Source organism: Talpa europaea (genome assembly GCF_964194135.1).
Source record: "Talpa europaea genome assembly, chromosome: 2".
NCBI lineage: Eukaryota > Metazoa > Chordata > Mammalia > Eulipotyphla > Talpidae > Talpa > Talpa europaea.
Window position 1 is genome coordinate 36089810 of NC_140068.1, and position 12080 is coordinate 36101889.

A 12080-nucleotide genomic window follows, 5' to 3' on the forward strand; every position below is an offset into this window, starting at 1 on the left:
TCTCCTGTTTTCCTTTACTATCAGAGACAAGGAATGGTAAGATATTTCTTTTCTGTCAACATCCAGACGCTCAACTAACTTTATTATTTATGTCTCTTATCTAGTAATAAAATAATTTTAGTTTTTAGAATTTTCAAATATCAAAGTAATGAACAATAAAAGACAATTTTGAAAAAATACAGAGAAAAAAAAAATCACCTGTAGCCTTGTCCCCAAATCATATTTCCAGTTTCTTTTCTCTGCCTAGGCTTTTAAAAAGCAAAGAGGAATTGTCATTGTGCAGTGCCCCCACTCCCCAAGTACCATATTACTAAAAAGCAAATTCATATTTAGTTACCATAAGCCTAAATGCGAAACATACTGTTCTTTTCTCTAAAAAGGACTTAACACATTTTCTGATCATCATTACAGCAGATCCTTGAAATAAAGTCATTTTGTTCAACATTGTTTCATTACAACATCCATGAGGGAAAAAAAAACAATGGCCAGAAGCTCTGCCAGTGTGTAGTTTGCATGTTCTTCCCATGGTCCTGCGGATTTTCTCTAGGTACAGTGGCTTCCTCCCACATCCCCCAAATGTGCACATTATGTTCGTAAGTGTGTCTAAATCATCCCAGTCTGAGTGTGACTGTGGGTGCTGGTGCCTCCTGAGATGGAAAGGCGTTCTGTCCAGTACAGTTTCCTGCTTTACTCTCTGAGCTGCTGGGTGGTCTGAGGCCACCTTATTCCAGGAATGAATACAAATTTTCGTCAAATATGAGAAGTATCTTGGGTCTTCATTTAGAAGTTTGATGATACTTTCGTAACCAGATATATGTCAGGAGCTCGACTCTCGTTTACATTAATTAGCTTTGTTAAAATTGGTTTCACTATACATTGTTTTGCTTAAAGTCCCAAGAACCTATCTAGACATTAAATGAGGACTTGCTATATTTTACTTCTTTGGGTGAGGAGAAACCTAGTAAAAGTATGAAAACTGAATTTGGTTTGAATGAATTTGGTTTGAATTCTTTTTTTTTTTTATAGAGGCATGTTTTATTTATTTGTTTGTTTTGCTTATACATGCACTGGGTATAGTCAGAAGCGCGGGAGGGTGAGAGAATTCACCAGAGCCAGAGCAGGGAGCAGAGCAGGCAGAAGGACCGAAGTACACTGCTGAGGGGAGCAGCAGGCGGCAGGAGAGGTCTGCGCGCCATGCGGGACCCTCCTTCGGTGGCCGGGGAGCAGCCGGGGATTGAACCGGCGTCGCAGAGGCCACGGGCAGCCTCACAACTCAGCGCTCAACCGCCATGCCACCAGGGAGGCCCTTCTTTTTTTTTTTTTTTTAAGATTTATTTATTTATGGGCCTCCCCGGTGGCGCAGCGGTTGAGCTCTGGGTTGCGAAGCTGCCCGCAGCCTCTGCGGCTCCGGTGCGATCCCCGGCTGCTCCCCGGCCACCGGAGGAGGGTCCCACATGGCGCGCAGACCTCTCCTGCCACCCGCTGCTCCCCTCAGCAGTGTACTTCGGTCCTTCTGCCTGTTCTGCTCCCTGCTCTGGCTCTGGTGAATTCTCTCACCCTCCCGCGCTTCAGACTGTACCCAGTGCATGTATAAACAAAAACAAACAAACAAACAAATAAATAAATAAATAAATAAAAGCATGACTCTATAAAAAAAAATTTAAAAAAAATAAAAAATAAAAAAAGATTTATTTATTTATACACGAACTGGGGCACAGGCCAGATGTGCAGGAGGGTAAGAGGATTCACCAGAGACAGTGTGGGGAACAGAACAGGCAGACTGACTGAAATACACTGTTGAGGGGAGCAGCAGGCGAGACAGGAAAGGTCTGCTTGCCATGAGGGATTCTCGCCGGCAGGGATAGAATCCGAGCTGCAGAGGCTGCAGACAGCTTCACAGTGAGCCACCAGAGGAGGCCCTGAGTTTGAATTCTGTATGATTTGTTGATACTGGAGCCTGGGTCCTCCTTCACTTGCTTTCTTAACTCTACCCACCCCTATTCTTCCTGCCTCTCTCCCTTCTTTCCTCACTTCCTCTCTTCTTCATTCCTATAATTCAGTGGTTCTTCACTCCGTCAAGTTGGAAACATTTTTTAGTACAATAAAGTGATGACAGTTCACTGGCCTCAGAGGGCAATGGCCAAGGATACTACTCAACACTCTACAAGGCACAAGACAGACCCACAACAAAGAGTTATTCAGCCCAATATGCTAGTAGTGTCATTGCTAGAATACCCTGCATTAAACACAAATATGTGCCTTTATGTCATGGATGTTGGCCTTCCTTGGTTCAAATATGAACAGTCCCCAACTTGTAGTGACAAATGTCCACTATAGAAGTCTTTTCACCCTACTCCCTCTGCTCACCAAAGCCACAAATGCGGAATGATTTTTGAGTAAGTTACAATCAACTGAGAACCACATAAATTCTATTCCTAACAACCACTGTGACATGGTTTTTGGTGTGATTGTTTTACTATACTTTTCGGACTTGTTCGTTTAGAAGACTAAAAATTGTAAGTACTTAAAGTATTTGCATACCTTGTAATATAAATGCCAAAAAAGGTAATTAATGTTGAAGGGTATTTGGAATGCAATTGCTTGGACTCTTTTTAGAAGCAATCTGTAAGAAACACAAGTGATACAGGCTGATGAGGGGGAGTCTATGTTTGATCTGTGAAGTCTGGCAATCTGAAAAATAAACAGAGAGTTGACAGTGGATGAAAAAGGAAGAATCAATGATTAATAAACTGATACCATTGATAAATAGTGGTTGTAGATAAAACTGGATCAAACCTGGAGTTGTGGGAAAGGGTAAGTGAAGAATGTAGATCAGGTAACACTAAAAGGAGTGATAGTCAGTCTGAGAGTGCAAAGGAATTATAGTAGCAGGGATTATAAAAATTGCTTTTGTTATATTTTGTTTTTAAGTTTGGGTAATATTGTACAAAATAGACTATCTCATAAATGTTTAGTAAGGGAGAGGTAAAATAATTTTAAAGCCTAAATTATACTTATTTTTAAATGAAATCAACCAGATCATGTTAAATTAACTTTTCTCTCAGGCTGGGAAAAATAGTCCTTGGATTTTAAAAAGTAACAGGTATTTCCTAACTCCTGAGGAAATATAAAAATATGTTTAGCTCTGCTGGTTAGTAGTTCTTTTTTTTTTTTTAAAGCTTTTTTTTTTTTTTTTTAAGATTTATTTATTTATTTATACATGCACTGGGTACAGTCAGAAGCACGGGAGGGTGAGAGAATTCACCAGAGCCAGAGTGGGGAACAGAACAGGCAGACTGACAAAGCACACTGCTGAAAGGAGCAGTGGGAGCGGCAGGGGAGGTCTGCGTGCCATGTGGTACCCTCGCCGGAGGCCGGGGATTGAATCGGAGGCCGGGGATTGAACCGGCGCTGCAGAGGCTGCAGGCAGCTTCGAAACCCAGTGCTCAACCGCTGCGCCACCAGGGGAGGCCCTGGTTAGTAGTTCTTAAAGATGTCTTGAAAAGTGACAGTGTTCAGAATCTCCTAGGGTGACTACTGTAATATCTTAATTATTGAACTGATTCCACAGATATTTTCAGCATTAGGCCCTGTGTTAGATTCCTGGGATGCAAAGTTAAGCAAGATACAGTTATTGCTGCCAAGGAGTCAGGTATAAATAAGTACCATAGCAGGTATTTACAGAAAACTAAGCAAGCATGGAATACATAGCTCCAAAATTTTCATGTTGTAAGAATGAGAATAGTTATTTCATATGTATATATAAAATAAATGATGAAGATAATGAGGCTAATAAATCATTTGGAATGCACAAATTTACTTCTTCTAGGTTTATCTCAAATGTTCAAATTGTTGGTAAGTGTAAATGATAAATAATACTTACGAATATGATAGTCTACAATTTCCCCCACAATGCTCAAGTAAAATGGTATGAATTTTTCTTGGCTTTATTCATCATACCACTAATGGAGATTAAAAGAAACAAGTGAAGCTTAGTACTGGTAGTTTCCTTTTCCAATCCAAGGTGGATCCTCAATGGACATTCACTACTGTGCTATTCCAATTAATGATGCTTTAATAAATGTTTGTACTATACAGTAACCTCACAACAATAACATGTTGCTACCAAATACATTTTTTAAATTTTCTGTTTTTATCTAGTTTCATTATTATTTAAGTGGTAAATATTTTGAGTAGTAAAAATTTACCTTATTTAGAGTGGTAAAAATCTGTAGGTGTAGGTTCCTTAAACAAGACTGTCATGTATACAAGTTACATTACAAGTTTATAATCACATTAGCTTGATCCATGATGTAGTTATTTTAAGTTTCTTCCAATGAAATTTCAAATAGAAATGTAATGATTTTATTATCTTTAGGAAAGTAAATTGCACAAGTATTCAGATTACTTAAAATTCCAAATTCCAGAGAGGGTAGATAAGGCAGTGACTGTAGGTGGAGCACACTGACAACAGATGGCAGCATTTGAACATCCATCTCTGCTTTTTAAGTTCCTGTAAGGACGCGACTTGCAGGAGTGCAAAATCCCAATCAAAGTCAGCAAAAAGATGATATCTACAAAGATGTACAAATAGGGCACCTAATCAGCATTTGAAGTAGAACCCAGGTGGCAAGTAGATAAGGATATGGCAGCTGCTGCATACTGTAGTGATGAGAAGAAACAATATGAGATAGCAATATTCTGAGACAGAGGGTGTGACTTGTTGGCATTATTAAGAGTTGTAAATAGAAATGGAGTTGGTTTCTACTGTCTTGAAAACAGGTGAGTATTCACAAAGGATCAGATCATCGGAAAAAAAAAAACACTAAAAATGCATTTCAACCATACCCATACAATAGAGAAAGAAGTTGAATTTTTTTTTTTTTAAGAAATGAAATTTACTTCCAAGAGTAGTTCATATAAACTGAAGTATGATTAATGGAACATAAGTATTACAAAGGGCCTCCCCGGTGGCGCAGCGGTTGAGCGCTGGGTTGCGAAGCTGCCCGTGGCCTCTGGGGCACTGGGTCACCGGTTCGATCCCCGGCTGCTCCCCGGCCACCGGAGGAGGGTCCCACATGGCGCGCAGACCTCTCCTGCCACCCGCTGCTCCCCTCAGCAGTGTCCTTCGGTCCTTCTGCCTGCTCTGCTCCCCGCTCTGGCTCTGGTGAATTCTCTCAACCCTCCCGCGCTTCTGACTATACCCAGTGCATGTATAAACAAAAAACAAACAAACAAATAAATAAATAACCATGCCTCTATAAAAAAAAAAAATAAGTATTACAAAGATTTTTGGGGTAATAATTCTTATGTGGTAATCAATTCGCATATACGTGGGAGAAATTATTAAAAAAAAAACCTTTGGACTATTTTTCAATGTATTATATTGGTAACTTTTACAAAAAGAAATGGATTCCTTGATATTTTTTACTCCATTGTTAACAGCTAAAAATTTGGGGAGAAAGCCATCTAGATTGAAATCTCACCTCCCTCAATTTTTAGCTATTTTTCTTTACCAGTTCATTTAAGCTCTGGATGACTAATCTACAAAAAGGTGAAAATAACTACCTCAGAGGATTTTGTGGGGTGGTGGGTGGGGGGGTACTGATAGACGTAAACTGCACACTGGTTAACATAAAGTATGTACACAAACAACTGAAAGCTATTGCTATCCTGATTGTATCTAAGTGCCCAGCTCCCAATTTCACTCCATTTTTATTGTGCTAACATTGGTTTACAACACTGTATGTGATTCATAGGCATAGATTCACACTTCCTCAGATGTATATCACCACACCACAGCCACCATCAAGTACCCTCAACCCCTCACCATAATCTTTGCTGCTCCCTCCCTTTTTTTGTATCTCCCTTTTCCTTCCACAGTCAGATTTTTAGGGTTTGTTAACGGTTTATTTTATCTAATTTTTTTTCTATATTTCATATGAGTAAAACCAGCTGATATTTTTCTTTCTCCTTCTGACTTATTTCACTTAGTATTATCCTCTCCAGTCCATCCATGTTGTTGCAAATGGTAAGACCTCACCTTATAGTTGAATAGCATTCCATTGTATAATGTATACAACACATTTCTAATTCACTGTTCTGTCCTTGGATCCTTAGAATGTTTCCACAACTTGATTGCTATAAATAGGGCTGCACATGAACACAGGAGTGCATGTATCTCTTTGAATTAGTGTTTTTTGCATTCATTGGGTACTTATGAGTGGGATTTCCAGATATATGGTAGAACTGTTATTAATATTTTGAAAAACCTCTATAGAGGGACTGGATCAGTCCCACTAGCAGTGTACAAGTCTTCTTTTCACTTTACATCCTTGCTAATACTTGTCTCTGGTCTTTTTTTTTTTTAAATGTAGATTTTCTAATTCTTTTTGTTTTTAAATATTTATTTATTTATTTATTTATTTGTTTATTTGTTTATAGAAGCACTGGGTACAGTCAGAAGCATGGGAGGGTGAGAGAATTCGCCAGAGCCAGAGCAGGGAGCAGAGCAGGCAGAAGGACCGAAGTACACTGCTGAGGGGAGCAGCGGGCGGCAGGAGAGGTATGCGCGCCTTGTGGGACCCTTCTCCTGTGGCCAGGGAGCAGCCGGGGATTTTGATATAGGCCATTCTCACTGGTGTTTTTTGTTTGTCTTTCCCTCTAGCTCTCAATTTTAAATTATTTACTTCAAGTTCCTGGGGATGCATTGCTAACTATATCATGTACAGAAAGTGGTTGGGAATTTGATAGGTGTAGAATAATGTTCTTGCAAATATTGCAGATAAAATAAAGTCAATTTGGGGCCTCCCTGGTGGTGCAAGGGGTTAAGACACAACCTATGAAGCTATCTGCAGCCACTGCAGCACGAGTTCCATCCCTGGCCAGGGAGCTACCCACATTGCGCAGCAGACCTCTCCTGACTCGCCTGCTGCTCCCCTTGGCAGTCTATTTCAGTCAATCTGTCTGTTCTGTTCCCAACTCTGTCTCCGGTGAATCCTCTCACCCTCCACACCTCTGGCCTATACCCCAGTTCTTGTATGCATAAATAAATAAAAAAAATCTTTAAAAAAGGAGAAAAGAAAGTCAATTTGGAAGGAAATGAAGATGCAAATTTTAGTTTTATATTGTCTATTGTGTATGAAAACTTGTATGAAAGCACCTATTTAAGCTCAAAAGGCAAGGCTCTCATGGTTAGTTTTGCTAGGCTAAGTTGGCTAAAGTCAAAGAGCTTTATTAAAACTGATGCTAACCTGGGCCTCCCCGGTGGCGCAGCAGTTGAGTGCTGGGTTGCGAAGCTGCCCAGCGCCGGTTCGATCCCAGGCCGCTGGGTGAGAGTCCCACATGGCTCGCAGAATTCTCCTGCCGCCTGCTGCTCCCCTCAGCAGTGTACTTCGTCAGTCTGCCTGCTCTGCTCTCCCCTCTGGCTCTGGTGAATTCTCTCACCCTCCCACACTTCTGACTGTACCCAGTGCTTGTATAAATAAATAAATCTTTAAAAAAAAAAAAAAAAACTGATGCTAACCTGTCTGCCCTGCAGTACCCAGAGAGCAAACTAAAGCTGCGATTTCTCAATCTTCATTGGCATTGCTTTGGTGAAGGGCACACAATACAAATTTTGTATTGTGTGGCAATTAATTAGAAGAGTCTGTTCCATTAACTGAATGCATAAGAATCTGTGATATCCAGTAAATTAAGCCTCCAGGCAATGCAGGAGAGACTGTTCCTATCAGCCTAGTCTAATCAGACTGGTTTCTCCTCTTTCTACAGACTGGGCTACTCTTGAAAGGTGGCTGAGAGTGAATGTGCAGAATGGTAAAGAGGAGTTGCTAAACATTCCTAAAGGTATAGCAAAATTAAAATTGTAGTTACAATGGTTAGACTCATTAGCCTATGAACTCTGCTCCAGTGGACATATTTCATTTTTTTATGTCACTGAATCCTCAAAAGGGCTCTGCAATCAATAGTTAGGGGTATTTGGATCTTTTGTTTTTCTAAGATGTCATGTATGAAAACACTACCAGTTTTTGATATAACCCAGCAAACACTTTTACTTTCAAAATGTATGACCTATAGTATAATAAGGAATACCAGTTGCCAAGCACCAAAACTAAGCATTTTACCTTATGATTGAGCCAAGTAAAATTTGAAAACTGGCTTCGAGATTAAATAAATAATACCACTAAATTGAGAAATGTGTCAGGGTGTAACACTTGAACCCAGGCCTGCCAGGTTCTTAATCACAAGGCAAAAGGTCTCTTGTCAACACAACAAAACCGAGTCAGTCGCTGCACTTCAACTTGCAGCTCTAGTCAGTTTCCACCCGTAATTTAGGGCCAGGTTGGCGAAGATGAGCCAGCGTGGCCGTTCCCCCCACCCACCTCACCCTCACCAGGAACTAGAATGGAAGAGGGAAAAAGTGGCTACTGCGCATGCCCACACCACCCGGCTTTGCGCTCCCTTCTCCGTCCCTGGCTGCGACAGCAGCAACTTTTCCGGGCCACTTTAGAACGGCTCCCGCCCACTGTGAAGTCAAACGGGCGGAAGCCGTTCTCTCTGCAACGTGGACGCCTTTTTTTTGCGGCAGACTTTTCCAACTAGGAAGCCGACACCTTGCGTCCCGTTTCTCGGGGGTTCAAGTTGGAGTTTGCCAGTTGTCAATATGGCCGCTGACAGGACGGCCCCAAGCAGAGGCCTCTCATAGGTCGGGTCTCATCCTAGCCCCGCCCACCCCGTCCCTCCCGGCCGCGGCCGCCGTCTCCCGTGCGCAGGCGCAGCGGGGGCGGGCCGGGAGATGGGACGGCCCGAGTCTTCCGTGTGCCACGGCTGTCGCCTTAGCCTCGCGGCTCCTGCCACTCGGTGCCTGCAGTGCCGGCGTTACCCGCGCGGGCTGTAGGGAGAGCGCTGCAGGGGCGCGCGCGCGGGGGTCCCCGCAGTCCCAGCAGTTCCTCTCGCGCCGGGTGGGGCGGCGGGGTTCAGCAGCAGTCGGGAGAGGCCCTAGACGGCGCCATGTCGGCGGGCGGTCAGTGCCCGGCAGGAGCCGGAGGGGGCCCCGGGGGTGCCTCCTGCGCCGTGGGGGTCTCCCCTGGCGGAGTATCCATGTTCCGGTGGCTGGAGGTGCTGGAGAAGGAGTTCGACAAGGCCTTCGTAGATGTGGATCTGCTCCTGGGCGAGATCGATCCGGATCAGGCGGACATCACTTATGAGGGGCGACAAAAGATGACCAGCTTGAGCTCCTGCTTTGCACAGCTTTGCCACAAAGCTCAGACTGTGTCCCAAATCAACCACAAGCTAGAGGTGAGCTGTGTATGTTGAAGGGGGTGGCTTTCAACCCCAAGCAGCTCCGATGGCATGAGATCCCTTGGAACGTATCAGTGAAACGACCCTAGAAAACTGCTCTTTGGGGAGCCTGGGCTTCAGATGTGGCTGGGGAACACTTGTGCATGTGTGTGAAGGAAAGGAGTGGAAACGAGTGTAAATTGACGAGTAGGTCTCCGGGGTCCTGTCATACATCTTCCTTGTATGTTTATGAGGAGGAAAGAAAAATTAGTTACACTAGCCTATAGGAGCATATTACATTAACAGACCCAGGACTTAGGCGCAAAAATTCTGTCATAAGACAAATTTAATCCACCTATTAACATTTTGTAGGTAACTGGATAAACTAGTTCGTATATGCCAGACAGATACAATCATTATTTTTAATTATTAAACATCAGTGTCTGTCGTTGCACACATACTATTCCCCTGCATGCATGATTTAGAGGAATTTGATCAACGCTCTTAGGAAAATTTAGTGGGATAAACACATAGTATCTGTGTCTGTCTCGGTTTACAGTTGGTCTTTATATTACAGGGCTCCCAACAATTATTCAAATGACTTCTAACTTAGCTTGTTTGTACTTCACTGCGTTTCCCGGAGTTAGGGTTTATTTTTGAGAATTGTGTAAAGAATGTCATTTGCACCCAAGTCTCTAATCTTGAGTGCAGGTATCAATGGGGTAGTGGTGTTTCTTCAAAAAAACAAGTCTACATTGTGCAGAAAATTAAATGATTGCATTATTATAGTATTTAGAAAAGACAGATTAACACTATTGCAAAAAGAGCATTTTCTAACTAGATAAATAAGAAAATGAAGTTTTCATTTAAAAGTAGATAAAAATAGTACAGTGATATGCAAAGCTTTTAAATGTTAGCAGTCCTAAGAAATCATCATTGCTCATCAGTTGTAATAATTTAAAGTATCCATTGACTCCATATCAGAATGAATGTCAAATATTTATCTTTCCTAGCTTAGTGATTACTATCTTTCTATTTCCTGTCAGCCACGAAAAAGGTGGCTAGACTTAATTAGCATAAATTTGCATGCTCGAGTTGAGTAACTTCGCTGATTGTTAATTTCTTGCTCTTTTTTGAAAAATTTGAAATAGAATGCTGATATGAAGGTAATTGTATATTATTCTAGGTGTATGAAAACAGCTCTTGATTTTTTTAATTAGTGGTAATTTCTAGAAGGTAGGTTTTTTTTTTTCCAGGTAGTGAAATTGCAGTTGATGGTTTTTAGAAAAAGTGCTTTAGTTTTGAAGAACTGAGTAAGGGTAGCTTTTGCCAAAAGGAACTTTGTATCATTTACAACTGGAAGTATCTATTGAGGATAAACAGCCTTTGAAAAATAATATGTAATTCATTTTTTAAGTGACTTGAACTTTAAACAGTAATTTTGATGTGAGATATAAATTCTAATTTTGGAGAAAGGATCATTCTGTGAGTAGGAGGTGCTCAATTTTTTTCCACCTTTAAATATTTTAGAAGAGTATTAAGAGTTATAATAAATTATACATGTCTTTTTTTTTCCTGGAAATTATGATTACCTAGTCTTGACTCCATGTCCTGACTTAGGAGGTGTTATTTCTCAAAATAAGAATGGTTGACATAGTACATCACAAACATGCTTGAAGTCCTTGATTTAAAGATAAAAAATGTGGAGGGAAGAGACTGTCTTTAGTTTTTTGGTTTGTGTGTTTTTTTAGTTACAGTTGAATTATCTGCCTGTGGGGTTAATCCTTCCATATTTGGCAGTTTCTGCAGTTTTCATGTTATGTATTGCTGAGGAGAGAAGGTCATTGTCAGTGCCTTTCAAAACAGATCTACTGTTGTGTAGAGTTTAAAAAGCTGTTCCACATACAGTTATCTTTCTTCTGAGATTTTGAAATATTAGAAAAGAGTTCCATTCCTTGTTGCCCTATTTTAGGTTTTCCTAAGTAGATTGACTACGTTCTCTTGTTTTAAGGATATGGACATTTAGACATATTTGAGGTCATTTATGGTCTGATGTAACAAAGGTGTGTGAAGTTCAGTGGTTTTAGAGATCAATACCCTAAACCATATTACCATAAAAATATTTTTTATTGTCAAGACATAGGTACTTCCATTATGGGTAATCTATAATATATTCACATTGGTCTTGAATATCCTTCCAAATTGCCCCTTCCATCTAGTCAATTGTTTTTAGATAACGCCATGTTTAATATAAATGTAGTAGTTAGGAAGACAGTTTTACTGCAAAGAAAAATCATAGCTTACATCATAAAATTAAGTAGAAATGACATCCTTGTGACTACTTCTATGTATGTTATATTTAGAAAGAGGGATATCTAGAAGGGGAAACGGAAGGCAGACAATATAAGAATTCTTGGAGATAATGCTGTTTCAGATTACTCATATCTCTCTTACACTTTCCACTTGCTTGAGAATTCCAGCTATGGTGAGCCACTTGGTGACTGCTATGCTGGAGTTACAGATACTATTTGGGATAGTTAAAGTAGTTATTGTAATAGTAGGAGTAGGAGTAGGTGTGTTGGAGTAGAATAAAAATTAAGACTACTTTAGAAAAACTCACCTCTTATCAGAAATACAGTTATCTGCCACTTCAACCTTTGAAAAGAATAGCAGAACATTACACATTTTATAACCTTCTTTCCCTCAGCATTTCACTCAGCAAGATCTCTGAATCACTTTTTTTTTAAAGATTTATTTATTTATGCATACAATAACTGGGGTATAGCCAGAGGTGTGGGGAG

General features: G+C 40.7%; 1 protein-coding gene across 2 annotated transcripts in view; it reads left to right on the top strand.

The window, feature by feature from the left end:
• Window positions 1-9009: 9009 nt before the first annotated feature.
• Window positions 9010-12080, top strand: part of GOPC (golgi associated PDZ and coiled-coil motif containing) — a gene marked incomplete at both ends in the record, with an annotated part of 38461 nt that continues 35390 nt past the window's right edge. For both annotated transcript variants that reach the window (XM_084227892.1, XM_084227893.1), the window contains one exon: window positions 9010-9297. In XM_084227892.1, the coding sequence (XP_084084018.1) occupies window positions 9010-9297 (288 nt within the window). The remainder of the gene's footprint in view (window positions 9298-12080) is intronic.